The sequence below is a fragment of the Arvicanthis niloticus genome, chromosome 22, assembly GCF_011762505.2.
Source record: "Arvicanthis niloticus isolate mArvNil1 chromosome 22, mArvNil1.pat.X, whole genome shotgun sequence".
Taxonomy (NCBI): Eukaryota; Metazoa; Chordata; class Mammalia; order Rodentia; family Muridae; genus Arvicanthis; species Arvicanthis niloticus.
Window position 1 is genome coordinate 5,340,768 of NC_133429.1, and position 23,787 is coordinate 5,364,554.

Sequence of the window (23,787 nt, forward strand, 5' to 3'; positions counted from 1 at the left end):
ACTCTGCAGACCTCACATAGCCACCTCTACAAAACACACAAAAACAAAAAAGGCAAGCCACTTTCAGGAACTGGTATTTATTATCAAAGTCATATTCGATGTCAACAAGATGCCACAACTACAAAAAAAATTGCGCACATTGCAATCTCAATGCAAACAGTCAAATGGAACCCCAATCATTAAAAAATTAATTCAAATTACCCCAAAAAGCAACTGAATTTTTTAAACATCTTTATACATCCAGCCAACAAATTAAATGGTTAACAAGAAAAAATACAAATTCAGAGGTCTGGTACTGATGTTTAAAAAAGGCAACTGCTTAAGCATTTCTATCAATTCGAACATCAATCTCTCGGCCACTCAGCTTCATGCCATTCATCATCCGGCAGGCTCTCTCAGCCACCTCTGGAGACTCAAACTTAACCACACCGCACCCCTTGGACTTTCCGTTCTCCATCTTGATGTCGGCGTACAGCACGTGGCCTGGCACAGGGAGGGAAGAAGAGACCACACGCATCAGGCAAACCCAGAGCTCAGCCTCAGTCTGGGCTCCACTCAGTCCAGATCACCTGTTGGATTTCGGTGACAGAGTCAAAAAGGAGAGACCCTTGCGTATGAAGTGAATGCTCAGAACACCACGTATGGCGGCGCCAGCAACTACAGCCCCCTCCACTACATTGCCATTGTTCTCCAAGCATGACAACAGCCTAACCTGCTGTGAAGAACCTGCCAAATGGGTTCAAATGTTTGCCCTTATGCTCCACCAAGTTACAGAGAAAGGGAACTATGGAGCCAACTTTAGATTGTTCAGAGAGTTGATTGTTGAATACAACTATCTTGTTACAACGCCATTACCATTACAATGGTTCTATACTGCCCCAATATAAGGGAAGTATACCTAGTGAGCAGCTTACAGACCTATATGATTATTATATACCCAGGTATGTGTCACGCACAAAAGAAATGGGTTTATAATAAAGTAAAAGTCAAAGACACACTCGTGTTGTTAGAGCCCATAATTCTAGTGCTACTAATGGCTTGGGGAGAGATGACAATCCAGTGGCTTCTCATGATAAAGTTCTGAAAGATATTAAGTAGAAATTCATCAGAATAAACATTCCTGCCAGAGTAGGACACAATGGTACCCACTTGCAATCCCAGTACTTGGGAGGCTAAAGCAAGATTTTGAGTTCTAGGCCAGTCTGGAGCTACCTGGCAAGGCCCAGGCTCAAAGAGGTTGACAAAACAGAAGAAAAAGAGGGAAGACAGAAAGAAAAATGGAATGGTGTCTCACCTGTAATCCCAGCCCTTGGGAGTTGAAAGTAGAAGAATCAAGAATTCAAGGTCACTAAGGATGCAGCTCAGTGGGCACAGTGCTTTGCCTAGCATGCATACCTAAAACCCCTGGTTTGAGACCCAACATTTGTACAAACCAGGCAGGGTGGCACACCTCTGTAATCCCAGCATTCAGGACATAGAAGTTAAGTAGTCTACAAGTTCAAGGTTATTTTCAACTATATAGTGAGGGCCCACCTTAATTTCAAGAGACCCAATCTACAGCACCCCCCCCCCCCAAGAGTTTAAGGTCATTGTTGGCTACCTAAGGACTTTGGAGACTATCTCAAAAAGAGGAAAAGAGTAAAGGGGCAGAGAGAATTTTCTGGTAGGAAAGCAGAGAATATCAGCAGAACATATAACTCATGTTCAAGGGCAGGAGAGAAGCGGAACCAAGTTTCCAGAATCATTTGAAAATGCATTTTCTCAGAAGTGGGGAGAGTGGCACATTTCATTCCATTTCTGGAATATCTAGTTACAATATTGACGGTCATGAAAACTGCAATTAAGAGAACCACAGAACCAGGCAAGAAGGTTGGTTTTGAATCTATAGCTTATCCCAAAGAATCAGGGAAAGCACCAAGTACATTGGAATGTGAGCCATTTCTGCGTGAGGAAACAAGAAACAGGTGTGTTGACCCAGCAGCCACCCACCCACACCTTGGTGGTTTAGCTGAGAAGGTGCAATGAGAACAGGGGAAGGCTGCATCGCAGTTACCAAAGCTTTCCAGAAAGGTTGTCTCATGTGTTAAGAATCCACAACCAGAGACTCTCACCCCACACCGTGTGCTCAGATCTACAACTGCTGATCATGAGTTCTCTGAGCAACCAAACCAGCTACGAGCTTAAAGGAGGAAAGCAATTTTTCTTGAATTTACTTTTTGCCTCTTCCAAGTGTGACCTTAGGAATACTGCTGTGCCGACTCTTATGTAAAAAGGTGACAATGCTGCCTCCTCTCAGAAACTGAAAACGCAGGAGAGGTGCATTTACCTATAGTTCCAGCAAATGCAAGGCAGAAGCAAGAAGAGAATCATGCACTGGAGTTCAGCCTAAGTTATAAAGTGAGAGTCTGCTTCAGAAAACTAGCTAGAAAAGAACTGCAAGGATGCAATGAGCACACAGATTGACCCATCCCAGGACACCTGGCACCTGCCTGTATACCTGCAGAGGCAGAACAATGGCAAGGCCCATGGACTCTGGAGCCCATGGACAGTGGTTGTTAAGACTAGGAAAGAAGCTTCACTGCTCCAACTCAACAGCACCACCAACAAGCCACAGCACAGGAAAGCACAGAGCCTATTTTAAACAGACACTTACCACATTCATTGAATTTGTCCTTTAGCATCTTCCATGTAAAATCAAATGGGAGCTGAGGAAAAAAGAGGCAGACTAATCTGTGATACAACAAAGTCTTAATGTACAAGCATTACAACAGACATGAGAATATGACTGGAAGGCACTTAGGCTGGTTGTGTAGCTTACGGGGTATACGGTGATTTGCCTAGGATGTGTACAACCCTAGGTTTCATCCCCAGTAATCCCTCCAAGAAAAAAAAAAATCCACACTTCCTGACCTCTTTAAGACACTCGGCAGGGAACAAGTCTTTCGAGAATTAGACTATTAAGTGACACAACTCACAATTTAGTGACAAAATGTAATTCAAGCAGTCACCTTTCTCAGAATCACTGTGCCAAGGGATCAGAAACCACAGACCTTTAGAGCTCAGTCTATTCCTCATGTGGTATATCATAGGCAAATGCCAGACAATTGTATTTTTGTTTCTTTGTATTTTGAAGACAAGTGTCTCATTTGGTAGCTCTTGTTAAGACTGGCTCTCACACAGTACCACCTCACTTCTGCCTCTAGGAGTGCTGGTATTAAAGGAGTGGGCCACCATGCCTGGCCCTGGGACTACTGCTCTTCCAGTAACCCCTCAACCTCCAGCCCAACTCTGGAGATAGGCAAGCTAATACCACCCATACTGTCCAGTTCTCCCTTCAGCAGACTTCCCTCTCCGTCCTACATCGCTCAGTCCACTGATCTCCCTACTTCATTCACAACACAGGAATTCCACTAAAGAGCCACTTACATTTCTCACAAATATCTGGCAGGCCTTCCTGGCTACTCCAGGTGCATGGCCTCCAGCTCCACCAAAGGAACCGGCGAAGCTTCCTCCAAAGTTGCCTCGCTCCATCTCAATGGCTCGGTCAAAGCTAGCACCGCCGGCGCCACCCATGGCCAGGCCCATTCGCTCAATGCCAGCGCCCAATGCTGGGCCCATGGCAGGGCCCATACGTTCCAGGCTGTTGGCGCCCATTCGCTCCAGGCCCATGCGCTCAAGACTGTTGGCTCCCATGCGCTCAAGGCCCATGCGCTCCAGGTTGTTGGCGCCCATGCGCTCCAGGCCGGTGGCCATACGATCCATCACAGGACCCATGCGCTCCAGGCCGGCCCCCATGCCTGTGGGCACCATTCGATCCATGCTTAGGCCCATCCGCTCAATGGCAGGACCCATGCGCTCTACACCAGAGCCCATGCGCTCAATGGTTTGGCCTACACGGTCAATGGGTGCGGCCATGCGCTCCAGGCCGAAGCCCATGCCGGCACCCATACGCTCCACACCAGAACCAATGCGCTCCATGGTCTGGCCCATGCGCTCAATACTGGAGGCCATGTGGTCAAGGCCTAGTGGGCCCATGCGCTCGATGCCGGAGCCCATGCGCTCAACGGAGCCCATGCGGTCCATGACCAGGCCCATACGCTCAATCTCAGAGCCCACTCGATCCATGCCATGGCCTAAGCCTGCGCCCATGCGCTCCATGCCAGCACCGCTAATGCGGTCAATGCCAGGGCCCATCCTCTCGATCCCAGGGACACTGCCTCCAGCTCCACCTGAAACAGGAATAAAAAGCACAAGTGGAAGTCAGGGACTTGTGTAGATGTTCATATACCAATGTATGTATGCCTGGCTGGACACTTCAGATCCTAAGTTAAACCACAAAACAAAAAGTCATGCTCAAAGTAATTTACTATTAAAAAAAGCCTCTCGCTGGGCAGTGGTGGCGCATGCCTTTAATCCCAGCACTTGGGAGGCAGAGGCAGGTGGATTTCTGAGCTCGAGGCCAGCCTGGTCTACAGAGTGAGATCCAGGACAGCCAGGGCTACACAGAGAAACCCTGTCTTGAAAAACAAAACAAAACAAAACAAAAAAGCCTCTCAAATGTTAGCATTGAAATCCACACAATCATCCTTTTCACTACATAACACAGAAAAAAATTTTATAATAAAATTTAGAAGGAATAAAACTTCATCTCCATACTGGTACCTGTGACAAGCTATGAGTAGTCACACTTCAATTTCTAAAAAACTTTGTCGTTTCCCCAACAACAGACATTAAGAATACTCTTTAAAAAAGCATGGAAATCTTCATACTCAGGGTAACTGACAGGGAGTTACATGGAGACAATTCAAAGTCACTAACAACCTTCATCCTCTCAACTTGTCCCTCTTAAAATGCCCTGCTGATAGCCACTCTGGCTGCAATTCCTTAGCACTTCCAGGGCACAAAGTGATTACACAGCCATCTAAGCCGAAGAGAAAACAAAAATGACCCTCAATATACACAAGCATACAAACTGGTCATTTTCTGGAACCTTTCCTTCTATAGGGGAAATTGATAGCTATTTCATTGGCTTTGGAAAAAAGATGCTGACAGCATGGCAAGTTCAATTCTGGAAGAGGCTAAGAGTCAGAGAGCAGTGCACAATGATTCTTATCCATAATGCTTGCAACCCTGGATATGGAAGGTCTGACTCCATCACCAAGGCCATGACTCCACCACTTCACCAAGCAGAGCTCAAAACTCAAGTTTCATAGTGCCCACTTCTCAGCACAGCAGTGTAGCCCACAGCTAGCCTACTACTGACACAAGGTACAAATTCAACAAGAGATCACTCAGCAATTTTTCTAACAGTATATAACTGGCCAAAGCTGTGTGACCTGGCACAAATCAATTCACCTTTCTGTGCCCACTCCTATGGCTGAAATGCAGCACACTGGTTGGAAAAACCCAAGCACAACTTCAAGAATGTTAGCATTTCAGAACAGAAGTAGCTCACAAAGTAACTTCTTCACATTTGCAAGAGGAAAAAAGTTGCCTGCTTGACACATAATACAGTAATGGTGCTGGCAGCCGCATGCCCACAGCAGCAGAACCAGGAAAGAACTTGGCAAGGATCCCATAGAAATGCCTGGCAAGTGGGCTGCCAAGGAAGGCAAAATTCAAAGACTGAAGGGAAAAAGGGAGGGTGGGGTGAGTAAGCCTTAAAAGGTAAGGTTAAGGTTAGGGCTGGGGAGGTGGCTCTGCAGTTAAGAGCAGTTACTACTCTTGCAAAGTACCAGAATCCATTCAGTTCCCAGGATTCACACCTCACAACTTATGATCAACCTGTAGCTCCAGCTCTCAAGAGATCTGCTGCCTCTGGTCTCCACTGGCACCTACACACCTACCTACACCTACACCCCCCCACACACACACACCCACACACACACTCTCTCTCTCTCTCTCTCTTAAATCTTCATAGTACATTTAATTCTAAGTGCTCGTGGAAGATCATATACCAAAATGTTTGCAATACTCAATGTATGCAGGTTTCAACAAATATTTGTCATGCATAAGGCGGTGGGTGCATGTTTCAGTTTTAAGTCTTTTTACATGCACCGGCTCTTTTATAGCCTTCAAAGGTTGTACCTATTAGGCCCCTTTCCCCATTTTATAGGTGAGTTTTGTCACTTGTCACAAGCCACAATTAGGAAAAGGCAGCGATTGATACCACCTCGGGTCACCTGTGTCAGAGACCATGTTTGTCACATTACTGTTGACTTCACATTAAATGCTTGTTCTAACAACAATAACACACAGAACATGAAGCTAAGTGAATCCTACCTCCTCCTTGCTTTGCAATAATCTCTCCTCTCTTCAGTGCATTACTTAGGATTTCTAAGAAAATCAGAAAGAAAAAAATAATTAGCCAAATTCTTCTATAACAGAAACCTGCTCATCATGTTCTAAAAGTATATATATTTTAAGAAAAGGAGAACAGGTTTGAGAAACATACATACAACAACATCATTTTGCAAAACGAAGAAAGTAACAATGCTAGGACTCCTTGTAGCTTTAGAGTGAGGCCCAGTTTATAGGGGCGCCTGCAAATTTGTCCAGAGAAGAGAACAAAGAGGAGGGCCCTCAACCCTTGCTCAGTATCAGTTTTCTAAAAGTGGTCTGGACACACTTAGTGCTGAGGCTTCTTCAGTGGGCTAGAAACCAAGGGTTCTCCAGGTGTCCTGGAGCCAGCATAGTCTCTTCTCCACATCACAAATTCAAAGTACCTGTACAGAGCAGGAGGTGAGGATCATCAGCACCCAATGAGTAGGCAGTATGTGATGGTAACAAAGACACAGGAGAATTATCTCCCTGCCCCACTGTCCCATCAAGAGAACATTGCTGCTTGCTGGCCAATGGCTCCTCCAAGTCTCCTTAAGTTTACTACTGCTACTATCAACATCCTCCTTAGAAACCCAAAGCTCTAGCTTCTATCATGAGCAGAAAACGAGTCCTTAAAATACATCAAATTTGCTAGCTGGAATTCCCAGCAGTCAAGTGGTTTGCAAAAGAGACCACGGGAAATCTTTATGGAATGACACACACAAGCAGATGCACTTTCTGTGGCCATCTTTTAGGACCACATGCCTATGCTATGCTCTATGCTGCCATGTAGCCACAGCAATCTTAGAGCATACTTGCCAATGGCAGGCACCTGATGGTCCAGAAAGAATGCCACACACGTAACCTTTGCCCTTCCGAGGTCCATAGAGCTGTTCTTACAGACTCTAACATCTCCTTTTAGTTGGGAAACACCCACTACTGTGTGGTGTTTATAAGGAAGTAGAGGTTAAGCAAGTCATCCTGGTCATCATCTTTGCAGGAATGCGTAACACAATGGACAGTATTTGCAAGACACTGAGAGAAGATTCTTAAATGCACCCTGATTGCTGATGGAGAAGTAGAATACTAATCATCCTGGGCATGTAGGAAAATAAAGGGGAGAATGAATGGCTACTTGGCTCCCAACTTAAGCACAGACCCAGCAAGCTTGGAGGGGTATGAGCCAAGGACCCAGGTTCCACAGGGCCTGGCAGACAGAAGACATTCCTGTTACTGCTTTTGGAGACAAAAAAATAAAAACACACTAAGTTTTGCTCACTGTCCTTCTAATGTGGTCATCAGGTCATAAAAAAAAAAATCTAGGAAAACAGAATTAATTAGAAGGAAGAGGGTTTTCAAAAGAAATGATGAAACTTCCTGGAAACTAAAGTTTTAAAGACAGATTTTGTTTTTTTAAAGAGAGAGATTTGTAGACTTAGAAACTGGGCAGTGGTGGCACACATCTTTAATCACAACCCTATGAAGGAGGAGGCAGAGGCAGGGGGATCTCTGTAGTTCACGGCTAGTCTGGTCTACTGAGTAAGTTCCAGAATAGCCAGGGCCAGACAGAGAAACCCTGTCTAGAAAACACTAAAATATAACCAAAAGGATAACTATTTATAAAGCAAAACAAACAAAAAACAATTTGCTTGCCACTATTTCTTATTATTTTGCAAAACAATCATTTTGACATTTGATAAAGCATATATGAAATATTTAATGAGAAAATATCCATTTTATTATCTTTCTTGTACTTTTCAAGGTAAGTTTTACCTTGTGTGTTATATAATAAAAGGACACCTTTGAAAAGGAAAACAATCCCTCCGCAACAACCTAACCCCCAAAACATCCAACTTCACTGTTTTATTTGGTACAAACTGTTCTACTCCTTTGTGTTTGATCCCAAGTAGTAGCAGGGAATTCAATGAGTAAAGAGTATTAATTAGAAAGCAAGTACCACAGTAGCAAGGCCTACAGGTAATGTTTCCATCCAGGTCAGAACAGGGCCTGTTCCTGTTGTCCTGTAACTTCACAGACAGTCCAGGACAGGAACCCTTGTCACACAGGTGACAGGGATAACAGAATGAGAAGAATGGAAGGCTCACAGCACAACAGCATGTCATTGTCTTTTTGGCACAGACATGATGTTAAAATACATCATTTATGAAGTACTATTTTAGATACAAAAACAAATTAGTTGTAGCAATAGCATATTCAATCATCCTAGTCAGATACAGGTATGAACGCTTACAAATTTTAAAAGTTGAAGAATCAAAACTAGTCAGATAGTCAAAGCAAAGCAGGAAAAACTAACATTTCCCCCCTTTCAGACTTTGATATCTTTATTATTACTGACCTAGTTTTATCCTTTCTTTATTAAGAAACCTAGAAGAGACTTCTTCATGCTATTTTTGTACTTCCTAGGTTCTGCTTGCTCCTCCCTCAGCCCTCCCCAGGATGCCGGAACCCTTTCACTTTCATATATCATGTACTATTATTACTCTCTCTACTCTCCTTTAAAGTCTCTTTGTTCTATTTCTACTCTCTAGTTCCCTCATGCTCATTTAGATGTACATATATAAAGTTAAAGGTAGTGCATCTTCACTAGCACCCAAGTTAGGTTAGATTTAAGAAAACCATTTATGGGATGAAAAGGTGGCTCAATAGTTAACAGCAATAGCTGTTTTTCCAGAAGATTGTGTGTTCAATTCCCAGCACCCACATGGCAGCTCAGACACTATAACTCCAGTTCCATGAGATCTGACACCCTTTCTGGCCTCCTTGGGCAGCAGGAATGAAAGCATTACGCAGACATACAGACAGGCAAACACTTAAACATATAAAACTAAATTTAAAAAGAAACCCCTTTGCTTCCTAACCATGCTGTGATGAAAAGTTTCCGCCAAGACAGCCACCAAATACTGGGAACCAGTTTCAGTAGTTCCTAAATCTCAGAAAAAGACACTGTCTACAAGCCAAAAAACCCCCAACTGTATAAGTGTATAACTGTATAACTGTAAAAGTACACGCCTTTAATCCCAGCACTTGGGCAGAGGCAGGCGGATTTCTGAGTTCTAGGCCAGCCTGGTCTACAGGACAGCCAGGGCTACACAGAGAAACCCTGTCTTGAAAAACCAAAACAAAACAAAAACCACAAACAAACAAAGAGAAAACAAAAACAACAACTGTAGAGTTGGGATGCTTAGCTGAACGATGGAGACAATCTTCTTGGCCTAAAACATTTAGAGAACATAGCCACTACTATCAACTGGAAACAAAAAAACTGGCAGACTACACCTGGTATTGTTATACCCTAAAGTGGACCCTGCCAACATGAAGCCCATGGAACATGTTTTATCCATTACCAAAAGCTGTTATGTCACTGAATACTCACAACCACCACTGCCTTTTCATAGAGGCTAAACCCCTTTAGTAACTTGGTCAAGGTCACAAGGTCAAGGCTGCCCAAACTGAAGAGATATACCTGGGTATAAACTTCTATCCATTTGTTCTTTATACCACTGTAATACTGTTGAGAGCTATTTATCATCCTACTTTTGCAATGTCTTAAAACTATTGAAGTTCTGTGAGGGAAAGGCCAATCACATTTAATACCTGCCTAAGATGGTCTTTCGTGGAGCTGGAGAGACGGCTCAGTGGTTAAGAACAGACAAGCTGGGTTTGGTTCCTAGCACCCACATAGGCTCACAATTGTCTGTTCCAGTTCTGGGCCTCTTCTGACCTCAAAGGCAATAGGCATGCTTATGATGCACAAACATACACAGACCCTCACTCATAAAATAAACTTTATTTACTACTATCTACTTTATTCCTATACATATACGTCCATTTTTCTCATGCAAGTTTCAAATGCATATCACCTTGCTTTCCTCCTCTACTCAGAAGTCATAGGAAAATCTAGTATTAGATAGACTGGGGAGTATAAATCCATGATATGTTTGCCTGGCATGTATGAGCTACTGGGTTCTAAGTTCAGCCTGAGGGAGAATAAAAACAGTATTATTTCACTCCTTGGGAATCTCAGGCAACCTGGTACTGTGTAGTAAGTATATACCTTTAGTGTATAACTGTTAAGTCTGCTTGCATGTAGCTCACAGACTTATCCTTTCAAGGAAGTAAACAATTAAGAGATATGGAAGCAGGCTGGGCTAGACGTGCTGCCTGTGAGTGCATGTGCCAAGTGACCATAGGACAACTTGCAGAATTCAAGTTTTCCTCTTCAACCATGTGGACTCAATTGGAAACGTAAACCTGTCTCTGCATGACTGACAATGTAGCTTTCCTACATCTCCTCAACACCATCGATCTATATTAGGAACCAGAGAAAAGGTAACAAAACCTACAGATAGCTCTGGAGACTGGATGGTGCAGACCTCAACACCTTACAAGGTGCTAGCTTGCCACATACTACTCGGACACATTACTAAAGAACAAAAACAAAACAACCAACGAAAACCAGAAACAAAACAAAAAAGCACAAATCCTTAATGACTCATATGAGTTAATCTCAATGATTTGGGAAATAGCTTTTCAGCAAAGGAAAAAAAAAATCAAACTTCTTTTGGCATAAAAGAGATTTTCAAAAGCAAAGACATGCAGTTTCTCAGCACCATGCCAGAGGCAATTCTAAAAGACAGGATGGAAGCATGATGAAGAGGCAAGTTCTAAAGAAAGGCTGAAATCACTGCTAATTACTATGACCTTAGGCAAATTACTCTTTGTGCCCCAGTTTCTGACAAAATGAGGGTAACAATACCTACTCACGTGACTCTTAGAAGGACTGAATTTAGTTATATTGGTTGTTCTGTTTTTAAAATATATGTGTTGGTTAACACTTAAGTGTGAAGAGGATATTGTTTCATTTTTGGACCATCACACTGTCACCAAGACCTTTTAATATATCCAATCCTAATTTATGTGCTAAAGAAATCTAAATCAAACATGTTATGATTTTCTTTTTTTTCTTTTTCTTTTTTTTTTTTTTTTTTCCGAGACAGGGTTTCTCTGTGTAGCCCTGGCTGTCCTGGATCTCACTCTGTAGACCAGGCTGTCCTGGAACTCAGAAATCCGCCTGCCTCTGCCTCCCAAGTGCTGGGATTAAATGCCTGTGCCACCACTGCCCGGCTGTTATGGTTTTCTTACCAATAAAGTCAGGTGATTTTCTTTCTGAGCATATAAGAATAAATCATAGCCATGCATGGTAGCCCATGCCTTTAATTCCAGCACTTGGAAGGCAGAGGCAAGTGGATCTCTTGAGTTCAAGGCCAGCCTAGTCTACCCAGAGAGTGCTAGGAAAGCCAGGGCTGTTATACAAAGAAACCCTGTCTCAAAAGACAGTAACAACAACAGGCAATGAAGGAGGAGAAAGAGGAAAGGGGGGGGGTGCAGAAGATATATGCAACTGTTGCAAGATTTGCAAACACCTGTGGTGAGATTTATCTTATCATCTGATATGTAGGTAACCAAATACATTCTGGACAAACTTTTGCCTTCTCAAATAATGAGATCTCATTAACTAATGCAAGCAGAGGCAAAGATCAATCCATCCCTAAGCTGTTCAAGTCAAATATATAGCAGATAGCATCTCAAGTCTTGTCACAACTAATCTGACTCTTGGGTGACTCAAAACCCCACAGATTAAGAGAAAGTACCAATGATTTCTATAAAAGATCGTCCAGTCCTGCATTATAATTCAGCAACAGGTCAACACTGTCTATATAAGGCCAAGTAAAACCAAAATAAGGCTAACAAGTTGATGTGGTCAGCATTACAGGCTTGGTGCTCTGAAGTTATGTGAGGCTTCAGAACCTCTTCTGTACTTGCAAACGGATAGCCTTATCAACAAGGCAAAAAAACCCAAAGAGCAGGTTGTTAAAGCTTTGTCTCAGGATGGATGACATCTCCAATGCAGTGAAGCTAGGTGTTACCCCCTTGTAACTAGTGTTATTAGGAGATTTAATTCTTTCTAACAGTCAAGTGTGATTCCTTGGGCATACAGACTGAGAGAAGTCATGTCCAGAGAAACTGTAAGACCACATTAGCAGCTACAGGATGAACAGTTTACCATGGGCCAAGTCAGGCATATATTTAGCCACTTCTTTTCTGTCTTCTGCTTTTCTGATCTCAGGCCCAGGTCTAGAAAATACTGTAGCCCTCTGATTGAATGAACCTGGGGGAGGTCCACCTGTTCAATTTGTGTCTACACAAGGCCAAGTAAACCAAAGCAAGGCTAGCAAGCTGACATCAATGTACTGTTACTATTGTAATAAACACTATCTTCCCTTATGAGGTTGAAATGGATATTATAATTTGTTACATAACTGGATTTTATAAATGACTTTTCCATACTTTGGTAAGTATGTAAAAAAATAAGTATGGTAAAAAATAAAAAAAAGAAAATGTACCAATCCAGCATTCTGTGCCAAGAGCATTTTGGAAAGCATTCTTAAAAAAAAAAAAAAAACTATCATTACTATTTGTGTGAGGAAGGGAGAGGGGGCAGGGGAGAAAGGATACTCAGAACCTGCAGAGATCAACAGCGGTGTCAGGTTCCTGGAACTGGAACTACAGACAGCTGTGAGTCATCACGTGCTGCTGGTAAATGGTAAACTGAACCCGAGTCTACTGCATGGCTGTGTATACTCTTAAAGGCTGAAATCTCTCTAGTCCCTGGAAAACGTTTTTGAATATATAAAGCATAACCACAGATATCTATGTGTTTGACTGCTGTAGGCAGTAGGTAAATTTAAATTTTTTACTACTCAAGTACTGAGGTACTGAGGGGGTCTGATACACTGGCTACCTTCAAAGTCTTAAGAGAACCAGATTTAGATAAGTCTACCATTTTTAGCAGTTTCAAAAGTATGTTATTAAGTGGAAAAACAGGTAGGACATCATGCACAGTAAGATTACAGTATTAAAAGACAACAAGAAGCCCTCAGCTATCAAAGGGTAGACGAGACACAGACAGGAGGGAACGCCATTCTTACCATTTATCCGGCCCATGTTCATCCCGGATCCAAACCGCCCCATGTTTTCCATACCCCCACCAAAGGGTCCTTCCATGCCTGTAAGAAAAGCATGGAATGTCATCCCCACAAGCCTGCTCACATTCACCTGGCAAGGAAAACTATTTTTATATTTCACTTTTGGCATTATGTTATAAATGTACAGTTTTAGAGCTTTTGGGTGAGAAAAAAGGTTGACTTCCCTTTTTAAAAACCTGGCTTGATTCAACACAAGCAAAAATAGAGAGAGAGAAAGCAATTTGCCCAAGGTCACAGAGCTAGTAAGTGAGAAAGCCAGAATTGAGGCGACAGACACCCACTGGAATGACAGACAAATAAAATCAAGTCATTCTTAGACTCAGACTTCTGGAAACCACAGGAAGAATGCACATGCAGATGCAGGGTTTCGAAGACAAGAAAAATGAAAGGAAAACACTTTGATTACATATGTACTTTATTTTAAATTTCTTACCTCCAATTTTATTTATTCCAAATCCTATGCCTTCCATCCCCATTCCTTTAAAACAGAAAGTCAATGCAAACAAACTTTATATCAAATAGTAATGCTTAACTTTAAAAGCACAAAATTCCAAACCAATAAATAAAAAACCATCTTTGATGTTATTATATTTCAAAGGTGGGGTAGCCACTATTTCAACTGTCAAGATTGCAATTCAAGCAAAAGCTTTTAACAGAGTAAGTTTAAATGTAGATTAAAATTGGAGCCCATGTAATTTTATTAAATGACCAATCCAGACAACATTAAATATAAAATATAACAATCAGACACAAACTACGTAAAGTCACTTTTTAAAATGTTGTAGAACAGAAATAGATGTTTAATAAAACCCCTATTAAAAGCAAAAAATTTAAATAATAATAAAGCAGTTTCTAAGCCAAAAATGCTCCCTCAACCATTCCTAAGCAAATAAAGTGAGCGGAGGTGGGTAGAGCCCTGATATCAGGGATACGCAAGGGTGGCAGTGGTGAGGCAAAGCATTCACATCACCATTTCAAATGAGTCTATGAAAAGTCCAAGTCTAGATCCAAATGAACGAAATATGCCTTAATGACAAGGAAATATAGTACATAGAAAAAAACACACAGCTAAGCTTTTACTCTTTGTTTTCTTTGTCTTCCTGAACAAAGACACTATCCATTTTTCCTTGAGACCCATGAGTTTTGACATTCATAAAAGCTTTTCAAATTCCTTTTATTTTATCAATGCTCATACTTATGGAAAAAGGTATGTCAATGTCAGGTGTGAAATGGACTTCTTGACAGGCTTAAAGCACCCGTGGTAGAGTGGTCCTGCAACAGTGGGGCTGCACTGCTACTCAGTGTGACCTTGGGTGAGACCAATTTTCTACCTTGCTTCCTTTTACTGAATGACCTATGTCTGCTCAAAAGTCATCATGACTAAGATGAAGACGCACAGTAGCTTAACAATGTTTCAACTCAATAAAAACAATATTGCTTTTGTGCACATGAGGCTGAGATAAAGAGGGGATTTTGTCCCAACTGCATTAATCATACTTGAAAATCTCCAGATACAACTGCCCTAATAGTGGCTTTAAATAAATTCTATTTTCCCCAGTTATCCCCACTACAATTCTCACCTGCAGGCCCTAGGTTTCCCATTCCAATGCCTTTGTTCAGGTGGTTGGCATCAATAGGCTGCCCTCCAGGTCCTAACCCCATGCCAATACCACCAAGTCCATCTGAAAGAAGCAGAGAAAGTCAAGAATGTGGCTTCCTTTTCTGAAAACATGGTGACCCTCAGAGGCAAGACAACTAGTATATTCTAGCTGCCATGCTTTGTCCCTACACCAACCTAGCCCAGGGCCTGATCTGACTTCAACACCTATACACCTACATACCTGTGAGTGTCCCTTTTTATGAAGATACAGCTGTTTACATACAGTCAGAGTATGTAATGTGTACCTACACAACACGGGCAGCTAAAAAGTCAGTTCGTAGGCTAGCAAGATGACTCAAGGGTTAAGGCCCTTACTCCCAAGCCTGTTCTACCTCCAAAACCTTTAATACACACACACACACACACACACACACACACACACACACACACACACACAAATGCACCACAGAAACAAATAATATAGTACCACTATCTAGCTCTCTCTGGCCTCAAACTTACAAAGATCCACATGCCCCTGCCTGAGTATTGGGATTAAAGTTATGTATAATGCCCGAGTCCCACCCCATTTTTTTTCCTAAAGAAATCTAACCTTTCTCTCTCCCCTCCCCCTCTTTGCCCCATTCTTCTAAAATCAAGGTCTTACTATGCAGCCCAAGGCTGGCTGGCCTCCAACTTGAGATCATCTTGCTTCTACCCTCTACTGGTATTGCCAATGTGTGCCACCATCTTAAGAATTATTAAATTGATATCCAGCACATCCTCACTGCTACACTCCACAAACACAAACAAGGATGCAGACTGGTATCTGGAAAGAGCCAGAGGACTGACACTTAAACCAAGATAATGAACAACAAAAAACTGTGACAGGCCCTAGGTACTTAATCTATCAAGTAGGATTTTAATTGCATGGAAACGGCTCCAAGAATTCACCAAGGGTTATTATTACTCCAATGTACTCAAAGCTCTGAGGTCAACCCTTTGAGCCATACCAAGAGACCAAGACACAGGGATAATGGGCTCCCTGGAGCACAGTGCTCCTTTACCTCTAGCACAAGCAGCAACAAGAACCACAACAAGCATGGTAAGTGACTACCTGCTTGCAGACAGGTAATAAGAAAATATGGTCCATTCAACAGACAAGCCATCTCCTGTCTCCCTGATCCCTTTTTTGGCACTGGGTAAAAGTGTATCTCTGTATCTGCATTTCTGATCTATTCTTAAAGCCACAGGCTCTTTCAGGCTAGCAATGATCACAATTTCATTAACTTTTTCTTCACTCTAAAAACTTTATCCTTAGTAGCAGTCACTCCTCAGTAACCACGATACTACTTGCTGCCTTTTAGATCCATCTGTTCTAGGCACTGCCCATAGTTGGAAACAAGGTTTTCCTTTTTTCTTTTCTTTTTTTGGTTTTTTGAGACAGGGTTTCTCTGTGTAGTCCTGGCTGTCCTGGAACTCACTCTGTAGACTGGGCTGGTCTGGAACTCAGAAATCCACCTGCCTCTGCCTCCCAAGTGCTGGGATTAAAGGCGTGCGCCACCACTGCCCGGCTTAGAAACAAGGCTTTTCTATACTGAATTGTGCCTCCATTCCCTCCCCTCCCTTTTTTGACTGATTAACTGATTTTGCCAGATTTTAGTTATCTATATATAAACTAAATGGATCATTTCCAATATCCTCCCTTCCCTTTTGTAACAACATAATAATTTTAATAATAATAATAATAATTCTGTAACCTGTGTACTCAGGCCAGCTTTGAATTTGTATTTGCCTGCTTCAGACTCTGAGTCCTGTGATAACAAGTGTGTACCAACAAGTCTGATGTGATTTTCTGACTACCAAATCATACTGCTGTAAGTATTCGTGTCCTTTCTTCACATAGACATACAGTCTTAGCCCTTAGAATATACCGGAAAGGGATACTGATAGACTCTATGGCAAAATCCAGCTCAACTTGTCATTTATTCCACTTATGATTTGTTTGACCACCCACCTCCTCCAAGACACATTTAAACTGCAGAATTCTGCCCTCTATATATCTGGGCAGCCTGCCTTGTCACGGTGTAATCCAAGATCCCTTCTTAAAAAAAAAAAAAAAAAGTGTCTGCAACAGGGAAACATAATGTGTTACTTTCCTCATGCTGTGGTAAGATACCAGGAACAAAGCAACACATTAAAAAAAAGTTGAATATGGGACTCATGGTTCCAGGAGTTAAGACTCCCTTGATCATCATGGCAGGGAGCATGGCAACAGAAGGCAGATATTGTGCTAGAAAAGTAATTAAAAGCTAGCATCTCTACAAAGATGAAGCAGAGAGTTAACTGGGGATACTGTGGGCCTATGAGACCTTGAAGCCTGCCCCAGTGACTTATCATCTCCAGCACCTAATCCTTCAAAATAGTACCATTAAGTAGAAACCAAACATTCAAAGAAATGAGCCAATGAGGGCCATTATCACTCAGACCACCACACACAGAAAAGTATGTATATGCGTACATGAGTGGAGGTCACAGGACAACTTAAAGAAATTATTCTCTTCCTTGAACATGTGAGTGTTGGGGGTTAAACTCAAGTCATCAGGTTTTGCATCAGATGCCTTTACCCTCTGAGCCAGTGCCACTATCAAAACTCTTAAGTTGTAAATTTCTTTACTCATTTCTTATAGTAAAAAATCTATAGAAAATAATTAATCAAGACATGTATGGTACAGTGTACATCACTGATCCCAGCACTTAAGAAGTAGAGGTAAGCAGATCTCTGTGAGTTCCAGGCTAGCCAAAGCTACATAGTACAACCTGTGTAGGGTGGGGTGGTGACAGGACAAACAAATCAGGAGAATCCCTAGGGTATCCTTTTGACAACTGCAAGAATAAATATAACTGTAACAGTTTCTATCTAGTATAACTCATATACTCACGGGGAAGTTGCTGTGGGCGTTCAGGAGGAAAAAAATCTCCCTTTGGTAAAGCCCTCTCATCCTGGAAAAAAAGAGAAAGAAAAAAAAAGCTTAATCTCTACTGGAGCACCAAAAGCAAAAGGTGGGAAACAATGATCACAACAAAGAACCAGATGAGCTAGGTACTGTGTGCTGCACACCTGTAATCCCAATACTTGAGAGATTTATGCAAAAGGATCAAGAATTCAAGGGCAGCTTTGAGATACATAGCAAGTTCTAGGAGAGCTTACATTACACAAAACTGTCACAAAAGACAAACAAACAATAATAACAAACACAGGTTTTGAGATGTAGCCCATAGATAAAATGTCTATCATGTACAAGGCCCTGTGTCTAATCTCTAGCACAGGGGAAAAAGCAAAAATTTAAACTAAACAAACCAAAACCCAGTTAAATATAAACTATGACATAGCCATGGCATAGCAGAATAACTGTATCAGACATAAAGAGGTATAAGGGAGCATGCTTTTATCTTCTGTGCCAACAGGAAAGATAAAAATGCATTTGTATTATTGGGTGGGTAGGGCAGGACCTGAGCAGTAAGTACTAGTGAGGCTCACACTATCATTTATGCTTCTCTTATTTCCATTGGTATATCTGTGAGAAGGTGTTGAACTATTGGAGCTGGTGTTACAGACAGTGGTAAGCTGTCATGTGGGTACTAGGAATTGAACAGGGGTCTTCTGGAACAATAGCTAATGCTCTTAACTGCTGAGCCAACTCTCTAGCCCCTCCTTTCATGTTTTTTGAGTCTTATGAATCCATTAGCTATTCAAAGACTTAAACTCCTTCAAATAACAAAATGTAAAGCTCCTTTTATTCCTGAATCTGGATCCTAGCCAGACTGGCCTCAATATCTTCCAGTACTGTTTCTATAAATTATGAACTTTGGCAACACTATAGGAGGGTTATTGTTTATTAAGACTGAACTCCCAATAGACCTTTAAAGCTGTCTGAATCAAATATTTGTTCATTACAAATGTAATACTAACCAAACACTGTATGTTATACTTTGAAAACTGGAGCTCTATGCTAAGGATTCTTTGTGGCTGATTATCTGCTCAAGTAGAATACTCAATGGACTTCCTGAACATAGGGGTTAACAATAATAGTTAACCAGACAGGAATCTACAGAAAAAACTTCCATGAGCAAAGGCACTCATCACTCTGTAGCCTACTAATCAACAGGTTTAGTTTAAGGGCTAGATATAGTTTTAGTAATTCTACATTTTTCCTAACTTATTCGAACATATTACAAAGAAAGTGATCCTAGTAACTTACCATCTTGACGTGCATCGGTCTATCAAACAGCAACTGGCCATTAAACATAGCTGTTATTACAATTAAGGCTATTTCTAAAAACTGTTAAACCACACCATATAAAATGTTAAAACAACACCATAGCTACCAGTACCTCTCTGTGAGTTCATAAGCAATTTCAATTCTATAGGTATAAAGTTTTAGTAATGACTTTATAATACAAAATGTTTCTGGTAATTAGTTAAAGCAATTTTCTATGTGTTCAATAAGACAAGAGTCTTACTGTTTCCGAAATATCATGTTTTCTGGGTAAAGCAACCCATAATAGTCTCCTGAGTTTAATTGCTGTAGCCATGTGTGACATACTCCATTGTAATTAAAAGAGATGTAAACCAAGGGCAAGCCTACGGCAAGGACAGGTATCTCTTCAAACATGTCTACTCTACAACAATCCATAAAGATATTATAAACAAATAAAAGCCCCAGTTCTCATAAATAATTTATTTCCTAAAGTCTTCTGAAAAGAAAACACCAGAAAAGACCATTCATAGCATATGTTTATGATACAAGCACATCTTTTATCAATCTGTATTCTACTCCAGAAAATGTTCAGATTCCATAGTAATTTATTCACTCTAGTCACAGAGAAGATAGTTATTATACCTTGTTATTATAATACACTTAAGAATACTAATGCCTGACAGTGCTGTGGACACCATTTACCATGAGCTCAACTCCCACAAAAGGATACATATAGCTTGCACAGCTTCAATGGACTGTTCAAAAGTCACAGTGCCTATTCCACGACTTTTCCCATCTTTATCTTCCAGAATGTCTGCTCGGACCACCACACCAGCCATACTAAATACTTCCTTCAGTTTCTTCCAGCCAACTTTATAATCCAGCTAGGTGAAAGAAGGGGGTAAAGACCTCAAGGTAAACTTCTTTGGGGAAAAAGACACACTTTTACTATATTAAGACTTGCTTGACTGACTTTATAAGAAAATTAACTTAAGTGGAATTGTTCAAATAGGATTGCAGAACCTGGCCTTAACTCTGCTATTTATTGTCTCTCTTCTTAAGCGGAACAGCTTAAGTCTCCTCAAATTTAACAAACTTTCCCCCTCATACTTAAAAAGCAGGATAGGATGGTGGTGGCACCTGCCTTTAATTTCAACACTCAGAAGGCAAAGGCAGGCAGATCTTGAGTTCAAGGCCAACCAAGGCTACACCATTGAGAAACTGTTTTGAAAAACCCAAAAAGTCACTCCCCCTTTAAGTCTTTTCAATACTCCTGAACCCACTTTGTTCTAGAAGTATTTGTCCTTGCAGAGAATAAAAATATCACCATTTACTCTAGATACAAAAAAATGTGAATATATTGACTGCCTGTTCATTCTTTCATATACCTAAATAAACCCTAATAAGGATGCATACTCAGCTACTGTCTTTGTAAACATCTGAAAACCTCGGTAAACAAGACCCAATAGGGCTGAGGTCAATCCTGGAGCCACAAATGCAGTGGTTACAAGAGAACAAAGTAGAAGGCCTACTTTAAAATAAAAACAAGCTATCTACCGTGAACAGTCATACAAACAATCTAAAGCGTTCTGTACATTTTTCTAATTTGTTTTGATTTAATTTAAAATTAAATGTATTCTATTTTCACATTATTTCCATCCCTCCTCCCTATTGTTCTATTTTAGAGAACGTTCCCGTTTACTCACATTTGCTACAAATACTGTGCTTCCAAGTCTTCCAGCCTGTAATGCATGGATAATCTCATTTGGGATGTTAGGATTATTTAGGATACTGGGTGGGATATTAATCATTCCTGGGCCACCGGGTCCCATACCCATCCCACCAGTCGTAGCCATCACCTTTTGCATTGCTCTCCTTGCATGTTCACCATCAGGATCCTGAAAGAAGCACAAAGCGTTACAGCTAGAAGTAGGTCAGACGTAGGCTTGCAGAAACTAGTGGAACTACTACCTTAACCACTACAGAGGTTGCTGCTGAGGTGCAGCTCAGTGACAAAGTTTCTGCCTAGTATTCCAGCACCAATCATTAAACAAATAAAATAAAATGGCTCTCAGTAAAGCATGGAAAAAAAGTGGTGGTAAAGGTCTGTAACCTTAAGTCTCAGGATTGCTAAAGCAGTTCAAGGCCTGCTTGAACTTTTCAAAGCCAGCCTATGAAGCTAAGTGAAGCCTTGTCTCAAAATAAGTAAAAAGCTTCAGTCTGTTACAGTCCAGTCTGACAGCCCTTGCTGTGTACTCTCGAAGTCTGTCTTTGGATACAACTTAGTAGTGGCAGATCTTATCAAATGGCACAGTAGGCACCAGCCACTCCCATTTCCAACACCAAAGAAAAACAAAGACCAACAGACAGTCTGAAAGGTATTTCTCAAATTATTAACAAGATGAACCACAAAATATAACAAAATGAACCACAGCAATCAGAAGAGTTCTACAGTTCAGAAACAAAAAGCATGAAACTAAAAATCTAAAAACAATCTTCAATTTTAACTAAAATGAATAGTAAGAGATAAAAGGAATGGGTGACCTGAGTTAAAAATTCCAGACTGAAACAAGATCTTCATGGGTCTGAAATAGTTGACTCTTACTAATTAGTGTAATTTCTGTAAAACTCATCCAAGATTTTTCATAAAGTCTGATATCACCATTCTATAATCCCAAATTCCCCAAAGCCCTCAAGGGCACCAGTGCTGGCACTCAAGTACAGTCAATGTATCAGCACCTGAACAGGATTATGGAAATCTGATGCTGGCATGATTATTTATCTATCTTATTCTTACTTGTGTCTATATGGGGTGTACAGCAAGTGGACATGCCTTGGAGCTGGAGTTACACAGATCATTGTGACCTGGATATTTCCCACCTGAGTGCTGGAAATCAAATGCAGATCCTCTCGGGAAAAGCAACAAGCATTCCCAACCACTGAGCCATCTTTTCGGTGCCACCCAATTCCTGAAGCCTGCCTCTTCAATTTACCATTAACATGACTTGACTTATATCTAGGACATCTTAACACTGCTCCCCAGATACACACACAGTCAAGTAAGCAAATAATATTTGGCAGTTAATAAAACATCCTTCTACAGAAAAAAAAAGTATAGCGGCAATCTTACAGGCACAAAGCCCTAGGTTCAATCTTTGCCATCACCACAAAAACAAAACAAACAAAAACCCCATGGGTTGGATTTAATAAAGATGAATACATTCATTTTATAAAATTCAAAGAGGGATAGGAAGATGGCTCAGTGGGTAAACAAACAAGCATTAATACCTGAGCTCAGATCCTCAGCCACCCATGTAAAAGCTGAGGTTGTGAGCCACGCTTATAATCCCAGTGCTGACAGGAATGGGAAAACAAAGATCCCTGGAGTTCACTGGCCTGCCAGTCTATAGCTTCAACAGTGAGCCCAGGTTCAGTAAGAGCACCTATCTCAAAGGTGGAGTGACTGAGGAAGAAAAACATTCACTACTAGCATGATACACCTGTACACATGTATATACACACAGGTACATACCACATACACAAAAATAAAGAGGCAGGTTTACTGTGACACATCACTGCAATCATTAACACTTTGGAGGCTGAAACCACTAGCAAGAGTCTGTCTCAAAAAACAAAAAAACAAAAAACAAAACAAAAACAGATGGGCCAAGAATAGTGTTCAGACTTCCGAACACAATTCCCATTCTAAAATGTAGAGGCTCAGGTTTTATATTTCTGAGACAGCAAGGATTAAAGAGTGGTCAGCTTAGGTTCAAGATCTGCCATTACAAAGTCACTATCTTCTATTAAAATAGACTAAGTGCAGATCAATTAAGAGACACAGAAAGATCATGAGTTCAAGGCCAGTCTTGACTACAGGGCCTGTCTTAAAAGAACAAAGAACCAAATAAACCAAAAACAATAGATTTGTCTACTCAGTACATTGTAGTCAAAGACCATTCTTACCCTAATCAAACAGTTATACCTTACTTTTTGAAGTGGGAATATAATTCAGTAGTATACTGTTTTCCTAGTAGATACAAGGCCTTGGGTTCAGTCAGGGAAGAGGGAAACAAAAAGAGCTCACTTCTTTGACTTTCAGTGGCCTTCCACTCAGACTATGCTTGTTTAGAACTTCAGCAGCTTTTTTCATGCTCTCCTCCATCTTGAATTCAACAACACTGTTTAAAAAAAAAAGTCAAAAAACAAATGAAAACCAGTTCTACAACTTGGAAAATCCAAATGCTAGTAAGTATAAGTAAGTAATACTTACGCACATCCCTTTGAAAGAAGCCACAGACCAGTCAGATGAGCAAAGGGGAAAAAGAAAAAAACAAAAAACAAAAACAGTAAATATCAATGATGGTTACAAACAAATTAAAGATATGATGTATGTAATAAAAGTCAAGATTTTTTAAATTAATCCTTCTAAGGGGAAGCTGACAGAAGTGCACGACCTAGCCTTCCTTGTAAAAAGCTGGGCTCCTTAATCTCCTTTTCCTACACATTACCAGCACTGCACTAAAGCTACTAAGTTATA

The 23,787-nt window shown here is 41.1% G+C and overlaps 1 protein-coding gene across 4 annotated transcripts; it reads right to left on the minus strand.

Annotated features, from left to right (window-relative positions):
* Window positions 1–61: 61 nt before the first annotated feature.
* On the minus strand, window positions 62–23,448 carry Hnrnpm (heterogeneous nuclear ribonucleoprotein M). 4 transcript variants are annotated; one of them, XM_076919750.1, is made up of 13 exons: window positions 23,335–23,447; window positions 21,107–21,145; window positions 20,954–20,989; window positions 19,978–20,131; window positions 19,248–19,297; window positions 17,928–17,988; window positions 14,969–15,070; window positions 13,822–13,866; window positions 13,332–13,409; window positions 6,283–6,336; window positions 3,427–4,229; window positions 2,654–2,705; window positions 62–483 (listed from the first exon to the last, which is right to left on the minus strand). In XM_076919750.1, the coding sequence occupies exons 1-13, from the start codon at window positions 23,410–23,412 to the stop codon at window positions 320–322; spliced, it is 1,716 nt and encodes a 571-aa protein (XP_076775865.1). In that variant the 5' UTR covers window positions 23,413–23,447; the 3' UTR covers window positions 62–319. The 4 variants fall into 4 exon arrangements, with proteins under 4 accessions (XP_076775865.1, XP_076775863.1, XP_076775866.1 ...); XM_076919748.1 differs by having other exon boundaries at window positions 20,954–21,145; window positions 23,335–23,448; XM_076919751.1 differs by having other exon boundaries at window positions 62–569; window positions 20,954–21,145; window positions 23,335–23,448.
* Window positions 23,449–23,787: the final 339 nt, after the last annotated feature.

Coding starts and splice junctions, on each gene's coding strand:
- Hnrnpm (XM_076919748.1), bottom strand. CDS start 23,412: ATGGAGGAGAGCATGAAAAAAGCTGCTGAAGTTCTAAACAAGCATAGT. Junction 20,132..20,953: donor GCACAGTATTTGTAGCAAAT/GTGAGTAAACGG, acceptor TCTTTCACCTAG/CTGGATTATAAAGTTGGCTG. Junction 15,071..17,927: donor ACGCCCACAGCAACTTCCCC/GTGAGTATATGA, acceptor TGCTTCTTTCAG/ATGGACTTGGTGGTATTGGC.